Source organism: Saimiri boliviensis, chromosome 12 (assembly GCF_048565385.1).
Source record: "Saimiri boliviensis isolate mSaiBol1 chromosome 12, mSaiBol1.pri, whole genome shotgun sequence".
Lineage (NCBI taxonomy): Eukaryota > Metazoa > Chordata > Mammalia > Primates > Cebidae > Saimiri > Saimiri boliviensis.
In genome coordinates, this window is record NC_133460.1 from 2,940,654 (window position 1) to 2,965,821 (window position 25,168).

The window sequence follows — 25,168 nt, forward strand, 5'->3', positions numbered from 1 at the left end:
ACAGACTGCACCTTCCAGGGTCACGGAGAGGACTGAATGAGAAAATGCAGCACAATGAGTTGGTTGCTGGGCTAGATGTTTCAGCCACGGTTCTGCCTGTTTTACACAGAACATGCACCTGTCACTTAACCTTGTTGTGTGGGAAATAGGTATAACACGGGTATATTGAGAGAAATAAAGGTGAGAACATTCACACACACACACTCACACACACAAAGAGAAAATATAGAACAGTGTCTGTCACACAGAAAGTGGTGGCTGCTATTAAGATCAGCAAGACTGGGCCGGGCGCGGTGGCTCAAGCCTGTAATCCCAGCACTTTGGGAGGCCGAGGCGGATGGATCACAAGGTCAAGAGATCGAGATCATCCTGGTCAACATGGTGAAACCCTGTCTCTACTAAAAAATCCAAAAATTGCCGGGCGCGGTGGCTCAAGCCTGTAATCCTAGCACTTTGGGAGGCCGAGGCGGGTGGATCACGAGGTCGAGAGATCGAGACCATCCTGGTCAACATGGTGAAACCCCGTCTCTACTAAACATACAAAAAATCAGCTGGGCATGGTGGCGTGTGCCTGTAATCCCAGCTACTCAGGAGGCTGAGGCAGGAGAATTGCCTGAACCCAGGAGGCGGAGGTTGCGGTGAGCCGAGATCGCGCCATTGCACTCCAGCCTGGGTAACAAGAGCGAAACTCCATCTCAAAAAAAAAAAAAAAAAAAAAAAAAAATCCAAAAATTTAGCTGGGCATGGTGGTGCGTGCCTGTAATCCCAGCTACTCAGGAGGCTGAGGCAGGAGAATTGCCTGAACCCGGGAGGCGGAGGTTGCGGTGAGCCGAGATCACATTGCACTCCAGCCTGGGTAACAAGAGCGAAACTCCGTCTCAAAAAAAAAAAAAAAAAAAAAAAAAAGATCAGCAAGACTGTATTATTGTTTGTATATATACATACATATTTTTGAAATAGAATCTCACTCTGTTGCCCAGGCTGGAGTGCAGTAGCTTAATAGGTCAGCTCATTGCAACCTTCGCCTCCTGGGTTCATGTGATTCTTGTGCCTCAGCCAACAGAGTAGCTGGGATGACAGGTGTGCGTTACCATGCCAAACTAATTTTTGTATTTTTAGTAGAGATGGGTTTCACCATGTTGACCAGGCTGGACTCAAACTCCTGACCCCATATTCTTTCAACAAATCTATTTTCTCTTATTTTAGAGTCACTGATGCTTGTTTCCCGAGAAACTTAAGTGATACAGAAATTGGTATCAGAGTTGAGTGATGGGTGCTGTGACAAACACACGGTCTCACGACCTCTCCCAATACGGAAGATTTGGGATGCAAGGCCTCTGTTTCCCTACGTCTCTCTGGGGGAGCACTACACGGATCCCCAGATAAACTCTTCATCTCTTTCTCTTTTCCTGGACCACATCTTAGGGCGGCGAGAGCAATGGGACTCATGTTTAAGGAGGACTCGAGGGTAGAAGCATTACCTCTTCCAGACAGCGGGCCTCCTCCTGTTGATTCTCTTTCTCAAACTCCTCCAGAGGGTATCTCAGCCGTGGGAACGGTGCGATGGGCCAGTCAAAGGAAGGGATGTCGATCTTGTGAATGGCTTTGGAGTGTGTGGTTGCTAAGCAACCTGAGTTCAGCAAAACAGAAAAGCAGACGCTTGGCTTGGGGAACGCTTCTTATCTTTGCAAAGGAGATGATGGGCATTTCAGCTTGAGGCTGTCAACGGGCAGGGAGGCCTGTTGCCTGGTTCTTTTTATCACTTAATTTTTCATTTTTCTGAGTGTACAGTAGGTGTAAATACTTGGGGTGTACATGAGATGTTTTGATACTGAACCCCAGTTCTCATCCTGAAGCTGAAGGGGAACGTGCGCACCCTTAATTGGCATGCGTGCATGGGTACGTGTCTGCATTGCGATTAATCACAGATGCAGCCCAGACTTTGAAGATGGAGTCAAGAGTTCAAATCCCAGCTCTGTCACTGAATAGTCTTGGAAATTCTTCCTCTTCTTGAACCCTGACCTGCACATCTGCAAAGCAGGAATAATAATCCCCACTCTGCAGGGGACTGTGTGGAATTGGTGGGACAATATGTGTAAACTGCCAAAGTCAGCCCCTGCAATAGCTGCCGTTATTATTACGCTAAATGCCACCTTGGGAACACACTGGTCCCTCCTTACCCATGGTCCTCCCGTGGAACGCGCCCATGAAGGAGAGGATGCTGTAGTCGGGGCAGCCGGGGGCCTAGAACCAAGACATATCAGTCATTAGTCACGGTGAGGATGGGGGAACTGTATCGTTGCCCCTGCAAGCCCAGAGGGACACAGAAATCTATCAGGAGAACGAGGAATCCTTCTCAGGCAGAAGTTACACATGGGACCATTGGGTCTATATCAAAGACACACGTTTTGTTTTGCATACATACTTTTTTTTTTTTTTTTTTAAAGTTGCAAAATTTAGGCCGGGCATGTTGGCTTACGCCTGTAATCCCAGCACTTTGAGAGGCTGTGGCGGGCAGATCACCTGAGGTCAGGCGTCTGAGATCAGCCTGGCCAACATGGTGAAACCCCACCTCTACTAAAAATATAAAAATTAGCCAGGCATGGTGGCACATGCCTGTAATCCCAGTTACTCGGGAGGCTGAGGCAGAATCGCTTGAAACCGGGAAGCGGAGATTGCAGTGAGCCGAGTTTGTGCCACTGCACTCAGCCTGACTCTGTCTCAAAAAAAAGTTACAAAAGTTAAAATGAAGAAATTTCAGGCTGGATCACAAGGACAAGAGATCAAGACCAGCCTGGCCAACATGGTGAAACCCTGTCTCTACTAAAAACACAAAAATTAGCTGGATGTGGTGGCACATGCCTGTAATTCCAGCTACTTGGGAGGCTGAGGCAGGAGAATTGCTTGAACCCAGGAGGCCGAGGTTGCGGTGAGCCGAGTTACCGCACCTCTGCCTGGTCAACAAGAGTGAGACTGTCTCAAAAACAAGTCACAAAATTTAAAATCAAGAAATTTCATATAAATACCTGAACTTTTGACTTCTCACCAAGACTGCACCGTTTGGACCCATTTTCCTTCTGTGGCATCCATAGGTGGCCAAGCAGCACCCACTGCCCAGCTTCCTCCAGCTGCTGGGGACTCCTGGGTTTTCAGGCCCTGTTCTACAGGCCTTCCACTTCCTCCCCACCTCCTGGCTTCCTACTACTCAGGCCTCTGCAGGTCTCAGCCCGTCAGGTGTTGATGGGTGCACATCTGCTTCCCAGGGTAACCTGAGGCAAGGGGCTGAGCTGGGCACCCTGCAGGAAATGCTCCAGGCCTTTGGAAGAGGTCTGCGGTGCTAGAAAGCAGGCAAGGGGAGGGGCCCACTGGGCGCGTGCCCATGGCAGCTGCACCTCCGATTCAGGAGGGGTACACGGATGCCCTGTCCCTTCCCAGTCCCAAGCAAATGGCCCAGCTGCCACTCCGCACATTGTTTTCTGACTCTTTGCTCAGCAAGGAAATCCAAACATGTTTCCAGCTGACTCAGGCAGAACTGCTGGAGGTGCCTCAGAGGCAACTGCGGGGAACCCCGAGTCTCTGGGAGGTTGGCATTTTATCAGGCTGGCTGAGCACCAGTTCCCTGAGACCTCTGGGTACAACCCTAAGACCTCCTCCTACAAATTCCAGAAACCATCTTATCATTTTCTTTTTTTTTTTTTTGAGGTGACTGGAGCACAGTGGTACGATCTTGGCCCACTGCAACCTCTCCTATCCTTGATTCAAGTGATTCTCCTACCTCAGCCTCCTGAGTAGCGGGGATTACAGGTGCCCACCACCACGCCTGGCTAATTTTTAAATTTTTTTTTTTTTTTTTTTTTTGAGACGGAGTTTCGCTCTTGTTACCCAGGCTGGAGTGCAATGGCGCAATCTCGGCTCACCGCAACCTCCACCTCCTGGGTTCAGGCAATTCTCCTGCCTCAGCCTCTGGAGTAGCTGGGATTACAGGCACGCGCCACCATGCCCAGCTAATTTTTTGCACCTTTAGTAGAGACGGGGTTTCACCATGTTGACCAGGATGGTCTCGATCTCTTGACCTCGTGATCCACCCGCCTCGGCCTCCCAAAGTGCTGGGATTACAGGCTTGAGCCACTGCACCTGGCCTAATTTTAAAATTTTTAGTAGAGACAGGGTTTCGCCATGTTGGTCAGGCTGCTCTTGAACTCCTGACCTCAGGTGATCCACCCACCTTGGCCTCCCAAAGTGCTGGGATCACAGGCATGAGCCACAGCACCTGGCTTCTTCTCATTTTTTGGTTTGTCTGCTGATTGTATATGTAATTAATATATACACATCATTTTGCATATTTGGATTCAGCCACAAATGATAAAGAATGAGATCCAAAAATGTCAATGGTCTACGATGCCCACAGATAGCAAGTAAGCAAAACAGAGTTAGAGAAAGCGGTAGGAGGCTGGGCATGGTGGCTCACACCTCTAATCTCAACACGCTGGGAAGCTGAGGCAGGAGGCTCACTTGAGCTCAAAAGTTCGAAACCAGCCTGGCCAACATAGCTAGACTCTGCCTCTACAAAAAAAAAAAAAAAAAAAATTAGCCGGGTGTGGTGGCATGTGCCTGTAGCCTCAGGTATGCAGGAGGCTGAGGCAGGAGGATCGCTTGAACCTTGGAGGTTGAAGCTTCATTAAGCCATGACTGCACCACAGTACTCCAGCCTGGGGAACAGAGTGAGACCCTGTCTCAGGAAAAAGAGAGAGAGAGAGAGAGAGAGAGAGAGACAGAAAGAGAGAGAGAGAAAGAGACAGAGAGAAAAAGAGAGATAGGATAAGGTCCATAAAAAAGGGCAAGGAAAAAAAAAGAACTTTTTTAAATATAAGTTTATTTGAATATGGAGAAAGGTAGAGCTACATTTTCTAGCAAGAGGTATAGTTAGGAAAAAATATATATTAAGAAAGCATTTACGGCTGGGCGTGGTGGCTCACACCTGTAATCCCAGCACTTTGGGAGGCCAAGGTGGGTGGATCACGAGGTCAAGAGATTGAGACCATCCTGGGCAACGTGGTGAAACCCCGTCTCTACTAAAAAAAAAATACAAAAATTAGCTGGGCATGGTGGAGCATGCCTGTAGTCCCAGCTACTTGGGAGGTTGAGGCAGGAGAACTGCTTGAACCCGGGAGGCGGAGGCTGCAGTGAGTCGAGATCACGATGCTGTACTCCAGCCTGGTGCCTGGCGACAGAGCAAGACTCTGTCTCAAAAAAAAAAAAAAAAAAAAAAAAAAAAAAAGAAAGCATTTAAAAACTACAACAACCCTGTCTCACCACCCAGAGGCAAGCCATTATAAACATTTTGGCAGGATTCCATCTAGTATTTTCCTATATATTTATTTACCTGTTTGAAAGCACGGTGACCATATGATTTACATTCTACTTTTCCAAAATATAGCAAACACGTCCAGACCAAGAGAAACCCTACATAACTATTTTTGCTGCAGAATATTGGAATGTTAGCAGAGGGTAATTAAGTTCAGTGGCTCCTATTTTTTTTTTAAATTAAAAAAACCTTTTTGAGTCAGGGTCTCACTTTGCTGCCCAGGCTGGTCTCGAACTCCTGGGCTCGAGCAATCCTCCTGCCTCGGCCTTCCAAAGTGCTGGGACTACAGGCATAAGCCACTATGCCCGGCCTTGTTTTTTGTTTGTAGATGATCATAAAACAGTATATATATATATATTTAAAGCAGCAGACGCTTCTGTCTAAATCTTAATGGGATCTCATACATAATACAGAGGAGGCCAGGTCTGTTCTGCTTGAAGCTGGGTAGGGAGCTTGGAATCCCACCTGCCTGGTTTTCCCTGCGGCCCCTAGCCACCTCTGATAGCCAGCAGTGGCCTCTGTGGTTCCACTTTGAATCCCTACATCTAATTAATCTTTCCCCTAGTACGGGTGATTTCTAGTCTTTTCTGGTTGTTATTACTATAAACACCAGTGGGGTGAATATTCATGAGTATACATTCCTGCTGACAATTTGGATTATTCTAGAGACTACGTTAATGGCCTTTGGACACCTGTCAAATTCAGGAAGTTGTCCTAAGAAACTGGTGAAGCCTGGTCAGGGAGATCTTCACTTGGCCTTTTTTTTTTTTTTAAACAGGGTCTCATTCTGTCATCCAAGCTGGAGTACAGCGGCTCAATCTCTGCTCACTGTAACCTCTGGCTCCTGGGTTCAAGTGATTCTCCTGCCTCAGCCTCCCAAGTAGCTAGGACCACAGGGCTGGGCCATCACGCCCGGCTAATTTTTATATTTTTAGTAGAGACTGGGTTTCACCACATTGGCCTGGCTGATCTCAAACTCCTGACCTCAAGTGGTCCACCTACTGTGGCCCCCCAAAGTGCTGGGATTACAGGTGTGAGCCACCGTGCCTGGCCTCCATCAGCCTTGATACCCAGGGAACACACTGGAAACTGGGAACGCCTGGGGAGCCCCTCCTTTCTGTTGTTGTTGTTTTGAGATGGAGTCTCGCTCTTTCGCCCAGGCTGGAGTGTAATGGTGTGATTTGGCTCACTGCAACTTTTGCCTCCCGGGTTCATGCGATTCTCTTGCCTCAGCCTCCCGAGTGGCTGGGATTACAGGCCCTTGTCACCACACCTGGATAATTTTTGTATTTTTAGTAGAGATGGGGTTTCACCATGTTGGCCAAGCTGGTCTGGAACTCCTGACCTCATGATCCTTCCACCGTGGCCTCCTAAAGTGCTGGGATTACAGGCATGGGACACAGCAGCTGGCTTTTTGTTTTCATTTGTTTTGAGAAGACTCTCACTTTGTTGCCCAGATTTGAGTGTAGTGGTGTGATCTCGGCTCACTGCAACCTCCACCTCCCGGTTTCAAGCGATTCTCCTACCTCAGCCTCCAGAGTAGCTGGGATTACATGTGTGCACCAGCAATCCGGGCTAATTTTTGTCTTTTTGGTAGAGATGGGGTGTCACCATGTTGGCCAGGCTGGTCTCAAACTCCTGACCTCAGGTGATCCACCCTCCTTGGCCTCCCAAAGTGCTGGGATTACAGGCATGAACCACTGTGCCCAGCCTGGCCCTTCCTCATTGAGAAGGACAGTGCCAGCCAGCCGGCAACAGCCCGAGGGGTGCTGTGCAGCAACCCCAGATACACGCGGTGCAAACCCAGCTGCACTCACCTGGTTAATCATGCATGTCTCCAGTTCCTCCTGGGAGAAGCCTGTCTGCCCTCTTTCCTTGCTCTAAAAAAAATAGAACAGAACATAATTTCAGAGAAGCTCTAGCGTAGTTGGGGCTTCAACTTTCCAACCAAACCGATATTCAGTCCAGACAAGTAGAAAGTGCTTTTTCAGGAGATGATCTCAGGTATTAATTGTTACAGGTCTGTACTGAAACACGAGGCTATTAACCGTGCTTGCAACAAAAGAAACAAACACACAGAATGCATTAAGCACCATCAGCAATGATGAAAATCTGTTGGATTAAGATCTGCTGAGACCGTATATGTTTTGCCAGGAAGAACGGAGGCCAGGTGTGCTGGCTCAAATCTGTAATCCTAGTACTTTGGGTGGCGAAGACAGGGGGATTGCTGGAGACCCAGAGCTTGAGACCAGGCTGGGTGACAAAGTGGGACTCTGACTCTGCAATTTAAAATATTTAAATAAAATTAAATTTAAATATTTAAATAAAATAAAATAGAGTAGTCACACTGCATAGTTGTTTCTTTTTTTAAATTGTACTTTAGGCTCTGGGGTACATGTAGATCATGCAGGATTGTTACATGGGTACACACATGGCAATGTGGTTTGCTGCCTCCACCCCGCCGTCACCTACATCTGGCATTTCTCTTCATGTTATCCCTTTCCACCTCCCTACCCACCTGGCTGTCCTTCCCTTGGCACCCCCCCAACAGACCCATGTGTGATGCTCCCCTCCCTGTGTCCATGTGTTCTCATTGTTCAACACCCACCTATGAGTGAGAACATGAGGTGTTTGATTTTCTGTTCTTGTGTCAGTTTGCTGAGAATGATGGTTTCCAGGTTCATCCATGTCCCTGCAAAGGACTCAAACTCACCATTTTTGATGGCTGCATAGTATTCCACGGTGTATATGTGCCACATTTTCCTTGTCCAGTCTATCGTCGATGGGTATTTGGGTTGGTTCCAGGTCTTTGTTATTGTAAACAGTGCCGCAGTGAACATATGTGTGTGTGTGTCTTTATAATAGAATGATTTATAATCCTTTGGCTATATACCCAGTAATGGGATTGCTGGGTCAAATGGGATTTCTCTTTCTAGATCCTTGAGGAATCGCCACACTGTCTTCCACAACGACTGAACTAATTTACACTCCCACCAACAGTGTAAAAGTGTTCCTATTTCTCCGCATCCTCTCCAGCATCTGTTGTCTCTAGATTTTTTAATGATCGCCATTCTAACTGGCGTGAGGTGGCATCTCAGTGTGGTTTTAATTTGCATTACTCTAATGACCAGTGATGATGAGCATTTTTTCATATGTTTGTTGGCCTCATATATGTCTTCTTTTGAAAAGTGTCTGTTCATATCCTTTGCCCATTTTTGGATGGGTTTGTTTGTTTTTTTCTTGTAAATCTGTTTTAATTCTTTGTAGATTCAGGGTATTAGACTTTTCCTGCCTCAGCCTCCCAAGTAGATGGGACTACAGGCGCATGCCACCATGCCTGGCTAATTTTTTATATTCTTAGTAGAGACGGTGTTTCACTATGTTAGCCAGGATGGTCTCGATCTCCTGACCTTGTGATCCGCCTGCCTCAGCCTTCCAAAGTGCTGGGATTACAGGCATGAGCCACCACACCTGGCCTAATTTATGAACTTTTTAAAGTAGAGATGGGGTTTCATCATGTTGCTCAGGCTGGTCTCAAGCTTTTGGGCTCAAGTGATCCGTCTGCCTTTGCCTCTCAAAGTGCTGGGATTACAGATGTGAGCCATTGCGCTCAGCCCCACTGCATAATTTTGATGCTGAAGCCTCAGCCCTTTGCACCATGCTCCACTGGGCTGTCTGGAAAGTGCCATCCAGCAGTGGCCCTCCCTGGATTTTAACCCTGGTACAGACATCTAATACTCCAGTGCACTGGAATGAACAGTCAGACAAGGGGTGAGCGTGTGGCTGGGTGCTGGGGAGGCTGTGTGTGTGTGTGTGTCTGTGTGTCTGTGGCTGTGTACCCCAAAGCTCACCCGGTACCACATGAAGATGGTCTTGAAGGCGTTTTCATTGGAGCAGGAGCCGCAGGCCATGGTGATGAGCTGGGACATCCCTTTGGGAGCCACCTGCAGGGAGGGAAACAGCCGTGAGCCCAGGCTCATCGTGACTTCTGCACTGCTGCTTCCCCTGGCCGGGGCTGAATCTTCACAGGGCCATGCTGGGGACGGAGGGAACCAGGGCTGTCCTGGAAGCCGCTGGACTGGGAGGATGGACTCAGGCCTTTCCAGGAGTGGAGGAGAAGCCCAGGGAGGCCTTGAGGCTGGTGGAGAGAAAAGAAGGGTGGCAAAGCTCACTGTGTCCCTCCTGACGCACCTGACGCCGCCTAAGACACCTACGTGTTCCAGACGGGATGCTGAGGTTCCCAATGACTTTAATTGTTGGTAACAACTAAAACTGAGCAGCAGGGGCAGGGCCGAAGGACATATGCAAAACTCCTATCTGCGGTACATATTCGTTTCCCAGCTCCCTTTGTCCTGCACAAAGAATCCCTCTGTTCTTTAAAAGAGAAATTGAAAATACTCTGCAGGGAAGAATGGGTGCAGAGAAGGATTTCCGTACAACGCCTTATTCTTCATGGTTTGCATCTCCATTCTTCCCTTTCTCTGCCACTACCGCGTCTGAAGACCGTGGGACTGCCACTCCAGAACTCACTGAGAGCAAGGACTCCCGGAGCTTCTCCACAAAGTTCTCCGGAGGCAGGATTCCTAGTGCGGGTCTGTTGACGAATGTGCTCTGCAAATGGCCAAGAGACAAACAGTGACTTCTGGGGGCCTGACCCAGCTCCCTGCCCACAAGCAGCACTTCCTAGCCCCTGTGTTCAAAAAGCCTCCCAGGGGGGTTGCAGACAGTGATGTTCTGTCAGTGTGGGGCATGGCAGGTTTCCTTAACCTTTTAGAGAAATCCACAAGGATTGCTGTGGATGTTTTATAAAAGGGTCAATTTCCTGGTTGCAATATTGCACTGTTGTTATATAGGATGCTACTGCCGCTGGGGAAAACTGAGCTAAGGGTACTTGGGACTCTTTGTACTGGTTTCTGCAACTTCCTGTGAAACTCTTTCTTTATATATTTAACCATCAGAATGACTGGAAAACAGGCCAGGCGCAGTGCCTCACACCTGTAATCCCAGTATTTTGGGAGGCCGAGGTGGGTGGATTGCTTGAGGCCAGGAGTTTGAGACCAGCCTGGCCAACAAGGTGAAACCTTATCTCTACTAAGAATACAAAAATTAGCTGGGCCTGGTAGTGGGTGCCTGTAATCCCAGCTACTCAGGAGGCTGAGGCAGGAGAATCGCTTGAACCCGGGAGGCGGAGGTTGCGGTGAGCCGAGACTGCACCATTACACTCCAGCCTGGGCAGCAAGAGAGAAACTCAGCCTCAAAAAAAAAAAAAAAAAAAAAAAAAAGGCTAAAACCCAAAAATGGACAATAACAAGTACTATCATGGATGTAGAGCAACTAGAATCCTTGTTCCCAGCTGGTGAGAAGGTAAAATGGTACAGCCGCTTTGAAAAGAAGTTCGGCAGTTCCTTCCTCCCTCCCTCCCTCCCTCCCCAACTCCCTACACCCCCCCCACTTTTTATTGAGATAGGGTCTCGTTCTGTCACCCGGGCTGGAGGGCAGTGGCATATTCTCAGTTCACTGCAACCTCTGCTTCCTGGATTCAAGTGACTCTCGTGCCTCAGCCTCCCGAGTAGCTGGGACTACAGGCGCAGGCCACCATGCCCAGCTAATTTTTGTATTTGTATTAGAGACAGAGTTTCACCATGTTGGCCAGGCTGGTCTTGAACTCCTGACTTCAAGTGATCCACCTGCCTTGGTCTCCTACAGTGCTGGGATTACAGGCGTGAGCCACTGTGCCTGGCCAGAATTTCCTTCCTTTTTAAGGCTGAATACTATTCCACTGTATTAACAGACCACACTGTGTTCATTCATCCGTTGATGGACACTGAGGTTGCTTCTAACTGTTGGCCACTGTGAATCATGTGGCTGTGGACAGGGGTGTGTAAATGTGTCTGGATTTTGATGGTGACTAATGCCTATGCATTTGTCCAAACCTGCAGAACTGTGTACTAAGAAGGCGGGATTTTACTGCATACAAATGGTGCCCTAATTTTTAAAAAATAAAGAAGAAAAAAAGCATTATGAGGCAATGGCAGCTCTAAAATTTCTAAGCAGTAGGGGGGTCGCTCAGGAAATGAGTGTGGTGACTGAGATGAAGTGTTTGTGTAAGAGGCAGGCCAGCCTTGCCCTGTGGCTGCAGAGCAAAAATGCAGCCAGAGGGAGCTCATGCCACCAAATTCCAGTATATATATATACATATTTGGTTAGAGATGGACTCTTGTCATCATGCCCAGGCTGGTCTTGAACTCCTGGACTCAAGCAATCCTCCTCCCAAAGCGCTGGCATTACAGGCGCACGCCACCATGTCATCTTGCCACTGTGACTGACTGACAAGTGCAGATTGTAGTGTGCACTAACCTTAAAACCTTGGCCAAAAATATCTTAAAACTACCCCTGACCAAGGGACAGGACACACTCCTGCAGATGCGTTCTTGAAGAAAACCCTTCACCTCCTGGATCTGAAACAAAGGCATGGTTCTAGGTGCCTCAGCCTCCTGAGTAGCTGAGATTACAGGCGTGCACCACCTTGCCCAGATTTTTTTTTTTTTTTTTTTTTTTTTTTTTGTAGAAATGAGGTCTCACCATGTTGCCCAGGCTGGTCTTAAACTCCTGAGCTTAAGTGATCCTCCCATCTTGGCCCCGCAAGGTGCTGGGATTACAGGCACAAGCTACCTCGCCCTGTCTACTTATCCTTAAAATAACCTTGTCACCCTTTACTGATCAGAACAAGCTATCAATGTGGAGGATACAGCTGTGTTAGATTTAGTGGCAAATGTGTTAAAGCCAGTGAATGCAGAATAGTTCAGCTCTTCAAGAAACAGAGGTGGAGGTTGCAGGGGGGTTGCCCTCAGGCCACAGCGGAGACTGCAAAGACTCGGAGGAGTCTACACTAGGGATAAACAGTGGATTAACAAGGAAGTGGATTTGGGTTATAAAAAGGGATTGTGGTCAGGCGTGGTGGCTCACGCCTCAAAGCCCAACACTTTGGTAGGCTAAGGTGGGCAGAGAACTTGAGGTCAGGAGTTCGAAACCAGCCTTACCAATATGGTGAAACCCCATCTCTACTAAAAATACAAAACAAAAACAAACAAACAAAAAACAGCCAGGTGTGGTGGCACGTGCCTGTAACCTCAGCTACTCAGGAGGCTGAGGTAGGAGAATTGCTTGAACTTGGGAGATGGAGGTTTCACTGAGCTGAAATCGTACCACTGCACTCCAGTGTGGGTGACAGAGCAAGACTCTGTCTGAAAAAAAAAAAAAGGGATTGTACTAAATGCAATGTGGCATCCTGGATTGGATCCTAGAACAACAGAAAAAAGGACGTAAGTGGAAAAACTGAAGAAATACAAATAAAGTCTGTGATGTGTCAGGTATCGATGCTAATTTGTACAAATTGTTTTGACAAATGTACCTGGTGAGGTAAGATGTTAACGTTCAAGGGAGCTAGGCAAAGCTGGATGTGAACTGTCTTTCCAGCTTGTCAGTACATCTAAAATTATTCTAAAATAAAATATTCCAGTTATAAAAATGGCTGCGCGCAGCAGCTCATGCCTGTAATCTCAGCATTTTGGGAGATCGAGGTGGAAGGATCTGGAGCTTTTAAACTCAGTTGCCAAAAAATGGAAACAAACCAAACCTTTCTCCACTGGGAAAAGGATAAGGCAGTCTGGGAAACCAGGTGAGGCCCCATCTCTACAAGAAATACAAAAACTTTAGCCAGGTGCGGTGGCACGGGTCTATAGTCTCAGCTACTAGGGAGGCTGAGCTGGGAGGATAGCTTGAGCCCCGGGAGGTCGAGGCTGCATGAGCCGTGATTGTGCCAATGCACCCTAGCCTGAGTAACACAGTGAAGTGAGGCGGTCTCAAAAATAATAATAATAAAGAAAATAAAAATGGGAGGATTATACTGGGATTTGGGGACTCTTGGGCAATATCAGTGTAATACACCAGTGCAAATCCAAATAGCAGCATCACTGTAGAGGATGGGAAGCAAGTGTAGAGGGGTCCCCAGGGGTGATTCTCCCAGTGGCTTTCGGACTTGGCTTGAGCTGCTAGAAACTGGCAGATTCTTGCATCTTGCATTCTCTGCTTTGCAATCACTCAGTGGGGTCTAGGATAAATAGTGAGGGAAGTTAACCCTCCTCATTATAGAGTTGGGGAGACTGAGGACCAGAGAGTTCTAGCAACTTGCCCCAAGTCACACAGCCAAGAAGATGCAGAACTACAACTTAAATCTAGGTTTGCTGACTTCAGATGCCATGCTCTGTCAGACACTCTAGGCAGCCTCCACCTAAAGATGCTCACACTTGGCACAGCCCAGAGACCTTGGCTTGCCTTGAAGGGGCTTTTTTTTTTTTTTTTTTTTTTTTTTATGAAACAGAGTCTTACTCTGTCTCCCAGGTTGTTGGCGTGCAATAGCGTGATATCAGCTCACTGCAGCCTTGACCTCCCAGGTTAAAGCAATCCTCCCACCTCTGCCTCCCAAATAACTGGGACTACAGGCATGCCCACCATATCCAGCTAATTTTTTTGTATTTTTTATAGAGATGGGGTTTCACCATTGTTTCCCAGGCTGGTCTCAAATTCTTGGACTCAAGTGATCTGCCTGCTTCAGCCTCCCAAGGTGCTGGGATTACAAGGGTGAGCCACTGTGCCCAATCTTGGAGGGGACTTTGAGGAGCATTTCCTTCTCGCTCTGACCTGTCAGTGGGGCTCCTAAAAAAATCACATCCTGAGATTAGGGTAGAAGCAGGCTGGTCCTCACTGGCAGCAGGGAAGTGGCTCCCAGAAGGGGACAGCGGGGCTGGCTGGCAGCTTGACAGCCTATCTGGGTCTAGTAACAATGTGGGGGTGATGTTCTCGTTCAAGAGAGCGTGACAGTAAGAACAGAAGTTATCTAGGACATCGGGTATCAGGATCAGATGAGGATAGGTTTCTAAATCCTTGCAGTCAGCTCGGCAGTCTTAGGGTACAGCAAGAAGAGACTCAACTTTGGCTTTAGTGGCTGTGCAACCTTGGGCAACTCACTTAACCTCTCTGAGCTATGGGTTTCTCATCTGCCAAACTGGAGACTGTTCACTAGGTGCTTGTAAGGAACCAGTGAGACGATATGGCATACAGAGGATGCAGGAGTTCAGTCTCAAAGGAAGAGTCATGCAGAGAGAAAGGCCCAGAGGGCACAGGATGGCAGGTGTCTTACTTGGTCAGGCCTGCTGTGCTATGTGCATTTGCTGCAATGTGACTGTGCACATGCGATCTTCATGATTATTTTATAACTTGTGCGCAATGGAACGAGATGGTCCTGGTGACATAAGAAACAGTAACCGGAGGTTGGGCACTGTGGCTCACGCCTCCAATCCTCTTCACTTAGGAGGCTGAGGTGAAAGGATCTTATGAGTCTAGGCGTTTGAGGCTGCAGTGAGCCCGGATCAAGCCGCTCCACTCCAGCTTGGGTGACAGAGAGACCCTGCTAGAAGAAAGAAGAAGGAGGAGGAGGAGAAGAAGAAGAAGGAAGAAGAAGGAACAAGGAGGAGGAAGGAGAAAGAAAATGGAGGAAAGAAGAAAAGAGCAGCGGCTCACACGTGCAGTCCTAGCGCTCTGGGAGGCTGAGGTGGGCAGATCACGAGGTCAGGACTTTGAGACCAGCCTGGTGACCAACACGGTGAAACCCCGTCTCTACTAAAAGTACAAAAATTAGCCGGGTGTGGTGGTGCACACCTGTAATCTCAGCTACTCAAGAAGCTGAAGCAGGGGAATCACTTGAATCCAGGAGGCGGAGGTTGTGATAAGCCAAGATTGCGCCATTGCACTCCAGCCTGGGCAACAAGAGTGAAACTCTGTCTTCAAAAAAATATATCATAATTGGAACCCAGACATTAGATCCAGGGGACATGGTTTCATTTTTAGGAAGTCACATGAAATAACTATATGGCAGAGTTTGAGGTTTTGGTTTAGGGTGCAAAAGGGTTGATAAACCCCTTCTCAAGACTTTGGTGAGCTGGCAGGAACCTGCCCTGTACAGGTGGAATACCATTGCTGTCACCTGAGTTATCTTCAGCCAAAAACCTGGAAGACCCAAGATGTCAGCCAAAGGCGCCCAGCCTGCTGCCCTGGGCGTGTCCCGCTGAAAACCCTTTAGCCCCTGGACGTCAGCTACCACCTCTCTAAGACTGCAGCAGGGTGCTCATTTCATTAAGCCTCAAACTCAGTTCCTCTGCAGAACAACTCGGCCCAGACTGGGATGGAGACCGCGGATTCACCATCAAATCCCAGCACCGAAAACAGTGCGTGTCACACTGAAGCGTTCAGTCAATAACCAATGAATGAGCAAATGTCAAGCAATAAGGCTAAAGAAGAAAGGGGGAGGCAGCTCTCCAAGGGCTTGGTATTTGAGGTAGAGGAGATTGGGACACATCCCTAAGGCCGTGAGTACCGGGGAAGGGTTCCATGCATGGTGCAGTTTGGAGGATGGTTTGGAGGAGGTGAGAAGGGAAGTGGGAGGGATCGATGGGAAGAGGTCGTTGACAGAAATCCATGTGGGAGATGTGACGGTTAGGACTAGTCCCCAACCAGGTGAGGGGTGAGAGAGAGAGGTGAGGCGGGGTAGGGAAAGTTGGGGAAATTCCTGGCAGGGACAGGGTAGCACTGTTCCCTGAAATCAGAATCCCTGGGCCTTTGTTTTTTGAAATATGTTTTTGTTTTGTTTTGTTTTAGAGGCAAGGTCTCAGTCTGTTGCCCAGGCTAGAGTGCAGCGGTGAGATTACGGTTCACTACAGCTTTACCTTCCTGGGCTAAAGTGATCCTCCCACCTCAGCCTCCTGAGTAGCTGCAGGTATGCACCGTCACGCCTGGCTAATTTTTTTTTTAAAAACAGTTTTCCTACAGACAGGGTCTCGCTATGTTGCCCAGGCTGGTCTCCAACTCCTGGCCTCAAGGATCCTTCTGCCTCAGCCTCCCAGAGTGCTAAGATTACAGGCATGAGCCACTACACCCAGCCAGAATCTCTGGGTAATGACGTCACAGGTTGTTGGGGACGATTCTGCCTCCGGAGGCGGTTCTGACATGTTTGTTGACACATTCTTTTTAAAGCACCAACTGCCAAGGCATCTGGGATCTGTACAACATTTCAAAACAAAGCCAGGCTCTGGATGTAAACACATCCGGGAGCCTACGGCCGCAGTGGGCCTCGTCAGACACCTTCAGGAGGACACCTGTCCCCTCTACTGCAGGCCCCAAACCTGTCAACGAATTAAAGGCAAGAGTGTCCCTGGCCCCTCCCAGGCAGGGTACACCCATTCAGAAAGAAGGAAATGTGGTTCTTTCCTATTAGCTCAAACTCTGTTCATTTAAAGGGAGGAAAGTTTCAGGGCTAGGGATCGTGCTTCTGACCATGATTGGGCCTTTGCTCCTCCTGCCTTTCTTAGATTTCTTTTTGGGATCAAGTTCCTTGTTGTGTGTGGATAAGTACGTCACTCTCTGAGTCAAAGAAAAACCCTCCAGTGATGACTGGAACTCTCTGCGGCTGTGGGAGTGGAGTTGGTACGATCGGCGTGGAGGCTGTCTGGCCAGCGGTTCCACTCCGAGCTTCACATCTAACATAAATACACACACGTGTACAGCAAAAGACACACTCCACCACCCACAGCAGCGGTCTTCATAAGAGCCCTGAACTGAAGCTCTGTGCAAATACCCATGGACAGACAGTAAGATTGCAGGATATCCACAGAGGGGAACACTCTAAAGCTGTGAGGATAGATGGTCTGCGATTACATGCGTCAGGAGCTATCACCCCAGACATAATTTTGAATGAAATAAGCCAGAGAAGATAAAGATACACACTGCAAAGCTCCACTGACGTGGTGATAAAGAACTGGAGAAATACAACTGGGTGTGGTGGCTCATGCCTGTAATCCCAGGACTTTGAAAGACGGAGGCAGGAGGATCACTTGAGCCCAGGAGTTGGAGACCAGTCTGGGCAACATGGTGAAACCCCATCTCCTACCAAAAAAACAAAACAAAACAAAACAAAACAAAAAACCCCACAAAAATTAGCCAGACATGGTGGTGGGCATCTGTAGTCCCAGCTACTTAGGAGGCTGAGGTGGGAGGATTGCTTGAGCCCAGGAGGTTGAGGTTGCAGTGAGCCATGATTATACCACTGCACTCCAGCCTGGGCAGCAGAGCAAGATTCTGTCTCAAGAAAAACAAATAAACAAAACTGGAGAAATGCAGCAGTCTGTTAAAAGTAAGGGGAGTGGTCTACTTAATTTAGCTGGAAGGAATAATAACTGGGTGGGGACATGTTCTGATTTCCCATTACAATTCGTGCATTCTCAAAAGGAGTGAAAAAAAATCCTACTCTGTTCCATATAAAGCACAGACATAAATATAACACACAGATACACTCCATATGTACTGCATTTATGTATTACAATTTCAGGATAGGGAACAATTAGGAAAATACTGTCGAAAAATGCTCCTTAAGGGGATGTTCCAATAACAAAAAAAAGTTGTGAAATGCTGAGTGACACAGGAATATTCATTGAGTGGTGCATTTAGGCTCTATGCATGTCTGCATGGGTTACACTTTTTTTGTTTTGTTTGTTTTGAGATGGAGTCTCCCTCTGTTGCCCAGGCTGGAGGCCAGTGGCACCATCTCAGCTCACTGCAACCTCCTCCTCTTGGGTTCAAGCGATTCTCCTGCCTCAGCCTCCCAAGTGGCTGGGATTCACAGGCTTGCACCACCATACCTGGCTAATTTTGTATTTTTAATACAGACGGTGTTTCACCATGCTGGCCAGGTTGGTCTCGAACTCCTGACCTCAAGTGTTCTGCCTGCCTCAACCGCCCAAAGTGCTGGGATTACAGGCTTGAGCCACCACACCCTGCCATATACTTTAGTATAAATGTGCAATGGCTTTCAACCTCTCTCAGGAGAGAGATGGAAGTCTTCTACTGCAGGGGTTCTCACCTGGGGTGACTGTGTCCACCAGGGGACATCTGGGTATGTCTGCAGACATTTCTGGTTGTGACAACCTCAGGAGAGAGGTGCTCCTGGCATTTAGTGGGTAGAGTCCAGGAATGCCGCTCAGTGTCTCAATATACAGGACGGCCCCCACAAAACACAGAATTCTCTGGCTATGGATGTCCATGGTGCGAGCGTTCAGAACCCCTGGTCTAGGCAGCATCTGAAAACGCTGTGCCCCTGCTGCTACTCCAGTCCTCCTGGGGTCCCTACTCACTCTCTCTGCTCCAGCCATGCTGCTGCCTTCCCAGGTGCCCTCTTCTCCCTGCTGGGACCAGGATTGGGTTTTCATTCATCCCTGCTAGGCCTCTTCCTGACTCAGGACTCATGACCTGCCAGACCTTCCTCTGATCTCAGCTGAAATATCATTTCCCTGGGAAGCCTCCCCGACACCCACCCGCTCCATCCCCAAATAGCTCAGCTTCTGTGGGTTTATTCTCAGTGCCTCCACTAGCTGTGTGACCTTGGGCAAATACTTAACCACTCTGTGCTTCAGTTTCTGCATCTGTAAAATGGGGATAACAAGAGTACCTGCTTCACAGACTTTTCAACACTATAGCTGTAAAGTGCTGATTATAGCATTTGGTACAAATTATGCTCTCCATAAACATTAACTATTAGTGTCATTCTTTTACGCCCACAAAGCACTGCCGACCTTACTCTGTAGCACTTAGTATGGCTGCAATTCTCTATTCATGTGTGTGGTTAATTGACTGCCTGCGTTTTTGTTTACCAAGGTATTCTATATATCTGGCACATAGTATGGGCTCAGTAAATATTTTTGAAATGAATAAATGAATGAATGAATGAGTGGACTATTGCCAAAGTCTGCCCAGTAAGTCTGTGAATGGCCATGAACACATTGTGCCTTTTTCTGTGTAACCCCAAGACCTACCGCATTTTGAGGCTGTTGGATGAGTTTCAGCAGGGCAGGGTGGCTGTAACCTGAGGGCAGGAGAGTACTGTTAGAGATGTCACTGCAGCTTCCCTGTGCCCCTCCCGACTCTCCCTCCTCCCTTCCTTTCCAACCCCCACAACTCTCTTTTTTTTTTTTTTTTTTTTTTTTTTTGAGACGGAGTTTCGTTCTTGTTACCCAGGCTGGAGTGCAATGGCGCGATCTCGGCTCACCGCAACCTCTGCCTCCTGGGTTCAAGCAATTCTCCTGCCTCAGTCTCCCTAGTAGCTGGGACTACAGGCATGTGCCACCAAGCCCAGCTAATTTTTGTATTTTTAGTAGAGACGGGGTTTCACCATGTTGGCCTGGATGGTCTCGATCTCTTGACCTCGTGATCCACCTGCCTCGGCCTCCCAAAGAGTTGGGATTACAGGCGTGAGCCACCGCGCCCGGCCCCCACAACTCTCTTTAAACATGTCTTTTATCCTTTGTTGACAAAAAGAGATTCCTGGGGCCCCACCTAGCACTCTTGACTCAGAAGCTCTCAGGGGGCAGCCCAGAAATCCAACAAATTCTCTAGGAGATTCTGATCCTTGTTCAGGTTTGAGACCTACTGGACTACATAAACATAAGGGGAGAAAAGTGTGTTGAACACTGTGGCTCACGCCTGTAATCCCAGCACTTGGGGAGGCTGAGTCGGGCAGATCACTTGAGGTCAGGAGTTCAAGACCAGCTTGGCCAACATGGTGAAACCCTGTCTCTACTAAAAATGTAAAAATTAGCCAGGGGTGGTAGCACGTGCCTGTAATCCCAGCTATTTAGAGACAGAGGCAGGAGAATTGCTTGAACCCGGGAGGCAGAGGTTGCAGTGAGCTGAGATCGCATCACTGCACTCCAGCCTGGGAGACAGCGAGACTCCGTTTCAAAAAAAAGAGAAAAAAGGGTGGTTGATAAATGCAAGGTCAAAGAAAATTTCAAGCCTGGGGCCGGGTAGTGTGGTTCAATAGGCCTGTGCGCTGAATTGCAGATATGATCCTCACCTTCCTTCCCAGAGCCGGTTGGCTGAGTCAGATTCGACAAATGTTTGCTCAAGGACTTAGTGAGTAGTGATGCCACCTGCAATCTGTGACCCTCATGCCTCGTCCTGCCTTTATACATCCGCTTATTCCCAGAGTCCCATGGCATTTACCATCCAGGCTGGGCCTGACATTGCACGACAAAGCTTAGCACACTCAGATTCAGCTGTTGCTCTTCTATGAATTTATCCTACAAGTGTGTATAAAGATCTATGAACATGGATCTTAATTGTGACACTCTCATATCTCAAGACTTGAAAGCAACCCAACATCCATCAATAGTGGGTCAGGGAAATAAGCCTTCTAATGTAACAAATCAGCTGTAGAAAAGGATGAGAGAGATTGATTTGTGCTGTTAGAATAATCTCTGAGATATCTGCTAAGTGAAGAAGGAGAGACGCAGGATACGTGTGTGCTTACGCAGGCACTGAGTATCTCTCTAGAAGAAGCCGATAATAACTTTGCTTTTGGGAGAGGAATTGTAAAGAGGCTCAGGCTTAGGAAAGACACTGGTCCCCACTCTATTAAAATTAAAATAATGAGACAATAGATGCAGCAAACCACCATGGCACACGTACACCGATGTAACAAACCTGCACATTCTGTACGTGTCGCCTATGTTTTTGTTTTTTTTTTTGTTTTTTTTTTGAAATATAAGAACCTTCAATTTTTTTTTTAATTGCATTTTAGGTTTTGGGGTACATGTGAAGAACATGCAAGATTGTTGCATAGATACACTCGTGGCAGTGCATGTCTCCTATTTTTTAAAGAAGGAATAAAAAAAGAAAAAAATTAAAATAAAAATGTTTGAAGTTAATTAATAATGATTACTCTGTAGTCATGTCAGACTCAAGCAAGATTGTTGTAATCTTCCAGGGCTTCTTCAAAGACATTCTCAATGATTCTATCGCAGGTTGGCTTCCCCTAGGAAATCAAGCCCTTCCCTTCTCCCTCCCTCCCTCCCTCCCTTCCTCCCTCTTCCTCCTCTCCCCGCTCTCTTCTTTCCTTCCCCTTCCCTTCCCTTCCTTTCCCCTCCCTGCTCCCTCTCTTCCATCCTCCTCCCCATTTTTTCTTTCTTTTTCTTTTCTTTTTGACAGAGTCTTGCCTTGTTGCCCAAGCTGGAGTGCAGTGGCACAATCTTGGCTCACTGCAACCGCCGCCTCTTGTGTACAAGCGATTCTCATGCCTCAGCCTCCGGAGTAGCTGAGATTACAGGTGTGCACCACCATGCCTGGCTAATTTTTTGTATTTTTAATAGAGATGGGTTTTTGCCATGTTTCCAGGCTGGTCTTGAACTCCTGTCCTCAGGTGATCCACCTGCCTCGGTCTTCCAAAGTGCTAGGATTATAGGTGTGAGCCGCCAAACCCGGCCTGAAGTCAAGCCATTTCCTGTCTCCTGGTAACGCACCTGCCTGCAGGTCATCTCTTACTCAGTACTGGGAGACAATCACACATAAGGTCGGAGAACAAGAGGGTGGCAGGGTCTCTCTCAGAAAAGAACTCAGCATCTGACCTCATTTGTTTGACTTGAGTTTCCAAAAATCGCAGCTCTCACCCTGATGAATGCATCCTCACTTTTGTTTTTGAGACATAGTCTCATTCGGTCACGCAGGCTGGAGTGCAGTGGTGCAATCTCTGCTCACTGTAACCTCTGCCTCCCCAGTTTAAGCAATTCTCTGCCTCAGCCTCCTGAGTAGCTCAGTTTATAGGCACCCGTCACCATGCTGGCTAATTTTTTGTATTTTTAGTAGAGATGAGGTTTCACCATCTTGGCCAGGCTGGTCTTGAACTCTTGACCTCGTGATCCACCTTCCTCAGCCTCCCAGCTGCTGGGATTACAGGCATGAACCACCGTGCCCAGCTGCCTCATCACTTTCATGTGTCTGGAAGCCCTGGAAAGTGGCCATGCGATGGTGGATGAAGCCCATTCCCACTTCTGCTGCATACACAGAGTCCCCTGTCCATGGCGATGCTGCTCCACAGGTCCAGGACACTTTGTGGTGGCGCCTGGCCCTCCCTGGCCAGAGGACCAGAGGGAGGGAGTCTTAGGAGACCTGCCTCGGGATTAGCATACCCATGGTGGCCACCAACCAGGACTTGACACCATGCCTCAAAGAGTTAAAGAAACCGGTGACTACATTCTTGGGCTTACAGGACAGCAGAGAGAAGAAAGGAAACAACTTACCAAAAAGCTGAAGCTGTGCCCCAGCCAGTAAGGAACAGAAATTCTTAAGTTTGCAGGAGAACAGGTAAGAAAGGAATCTCACCTTAGCCTTGGAAGGCTAAGGTGGGGGGATCACTTGAGGTCAGGAGTTTAATAACAGCCTGGCCAACACGGTGAAACCCCATCTCCGCTAAAAACAGAAAAAAATTAGCCCAGTGTGGTGGTGTGTGCCTGTAATCTCAGCGACTTGGAAGGCTGAGGCAGGAGAATTGCTTGAACCAGGGAGGTGGAGATTGCAGTGAGCTGAGATGGCACCACTGCCCTCCAGCCTGGGTGACAGAGTGAGAATCCGTCTCAAAGAAAAGAAAGAAAGAAAGAAAAAGGAATCAACTTGCTGAAAATGCAGAAACTCTCTCTGCTTATGAGATCAAGGAGAAACAGGCTGAAATCTATTGGGACCAAGATGGTCAACTGGAGTTTGTGCAAAACGAGTGTGCTGACGTCACAGCCCGAATTTCTAGCCCAAGGTTCATGCTGACTCCTACAGAATTTGAACATGCAATCCCTGCAGCAGCGTGGAGACAACTGTCCATGCCCGAGGACTCCAGACTTCCCCTTTCCCTTCACCAGTCAGTCACCTGCTAATCTCAGAATTCATCCCTTCAACCTTTTGTGTTTTGCTGAGACCAGGTCTCACTCTGTTGCCCAGGCTGAAGTGCAGTGGCGTGATCACGGCTCACTGCAGCCTCAACCTCTCCAGCTTAAGCAATCCTCCCTTTTCAGCCTCCTGAATAGCCAGGCTTCCAGGTGTGCAGCACCATGCCCGGCTAATTTTGGTAGTTTTTATAGAGGCAGGGTTTCGCCATGTTGGCCAGGCTGGTCCCACATTCCTGAGCTCAAGTTACCTTCCTGTCTTGGCCTCCCAAAGTGTTGGGATTAAGGCGTGAGCCACTGTGCCCAGCCAAATACATTTACTTTGAAAGGAGAGTTTATATCAATGTGGCCAGAGGCTGAAATCAGTAGGAGCAATCTGTTGCCTGCCCAAGCCTCTGAGCCCGGGGCACGCACTCCTCCACAGTTAGAGATCAGGTGTTAAAGACCTGGCATCACCCAGGGGAGACTTTCTCTTCAATAGAACAAAACAGTGAAAGTGATCTGAAACGCCTTGGGGGTCCACTCTGCTTTGTCAAGAAGATGGATGGGAGAGGCAAGGAGGGGCCCCGGTAGGGAAGACTGTTAACATTCATCCCTGCCACTCCCCGATCCTACTCCAACGCACACCGGGCCTAAGGCTGCAAAGTGAGCCTTACTCAAGAAAGGAACACTCCGGGTTTCTCCAACTATTTTTGGGCCAAATGTCTCTAAGCTCTGGGTCCTTATCAACATTGCCTGTGTCGGGACTTTTCTGCCTCTGGAGATAAACCTGTTCCAGGTAAACCTCATTAAGCCTTAGAGGGGGTGTGCCTTATGGGCTTCTGAAGAAGAGATGAAAGCAGAGCTGGTCCCTCTGATCAGGGAAATTCTGCCTTGGGCTTTTGATACTGTGGGACTCCCACATTTCAGGGCAGGGCAGGGGCAGGAGTCTGCAAGGCGGCTACCACAGAAATGAGCGTGGGAGCCAGAGAGTTGTTTATTTACAACCTGGCTTAACCTTGGACTCCCTGTGTATACCAGGCAAACCCTGCAAACTCTTGAGACTTGGGCCAGTCAGTCAACTGGAGGTGATGTTAAAAGACCCAACTTTAATGAGGTAACATATAAGGCACTTAGCAATATGCCAGATGTATAGTAAATTCGCAGTAAGTATTAACGTAAAAAAAATCTTTTCAAAGACTACAGACATGGGAGAACAGGTGGCCAGAGAAAGAACTTTTAGAATTTCTAGATTTTTTTTTTTTTTTTTTTTGCTGAGACAGTCTTGCTCAGTCATCCAGGCCAGAGTGCAATGGCATGATCTTGGCTCACTGCAACCTTTGCCTCCCGGGTTCAAGCAATTCTCCTGCCTCCGCCTCTCCAGTAGCTGGGATTACAGGCATGCATCACCATGCCTGGATAATTTTTTTTGTATTTTTAGTAGACATGGGGTTTCACCGTGTTGGCCAGGCTGGTCTCGAACTTCTAATCTCCTGATCCACCTGCCTTGGCCTCCCAAAGCACTAGGATTACAGGCGTGAGCCACCGTGTCTGGGCTAGTTTTTGTTTTGTTTTTATTAAAACAGGGTTTTGCACTGTTGCCTAGGCTGGAGTGCAGTGGTATGATCATAGCCCACTGCAGCCTCCATCTCCTGGGCTCCACTGATCCTCCTGACCGAGCCTTCAGAGTAGCTGGGACTAAAGGCATTAAAAAACCCTTTTTTTTTGTAGAGATGGGGTTGGGTCTCACTCTATTGCCCAGACTGGTCTTCAACTCCTGGCCTCAAGCAATCTTCTTCCCTTGGCCTCCAAAAATATTGAGATTACCAGTGTGAGCCTCTGTGCTGGACCAAACTTCTAGTTTTTAAAACAAATGCTGCTAATCTGATTTCCTGACCTTCACGCCCATAGTGGTAGCTGGACATTCAGATTGAGGGAGTCCTAGGGGTTGGGTCACTATCCCACAGCTAATATACAGCGGAGCCAGAATTCGAACCCAGGACAAGTCAAG

At 48.1% G+C, this 25,168-nt stretch overlaps 1 protein-coding gene across 4 annotated transcripts in view; it reads right to left on the minus strand.

The window, feature by feature from the left end:
- The window catches only part of ABAT (4-aminobutyrate aminotransferase), a 115,889-nt gene that overhangs the window by 12,356 nt on the left and 78,365 nt on the right, over positions 1-25,168 (minus strand). For all 4 annotated transcript variants that reach the window (XM_074381628.1, XM_003928504.4, XM_074381627.1 and 1 more), the window contains 6 exons: positions 19,285-19,334; positions 9,896-9,976; positions 9,217-9,309; positions 7,183-7,245; positions 2,181-2,244; positions 1,482-1,630 (listed from right to left, as the gene is read on the minus strand). In XM_074381628.1, the coding sequence (XP_074237729.1) occupies positions 1,482-1,630; positions 2,181-2,244; positions 7,183-7,245; positions 9,217-9,309; positions 9,896-9,976; positions 19,285-19,334 (500 nt within the window). The remainder of the gene's footprint in view (positions 1-1,481; positions 1,631-2,180; positions 2,245-7,182; positions 7,246-9,216; positions 9,310-9,895; positions 9,977-19,284; positions 19,335-25,168) is intronic.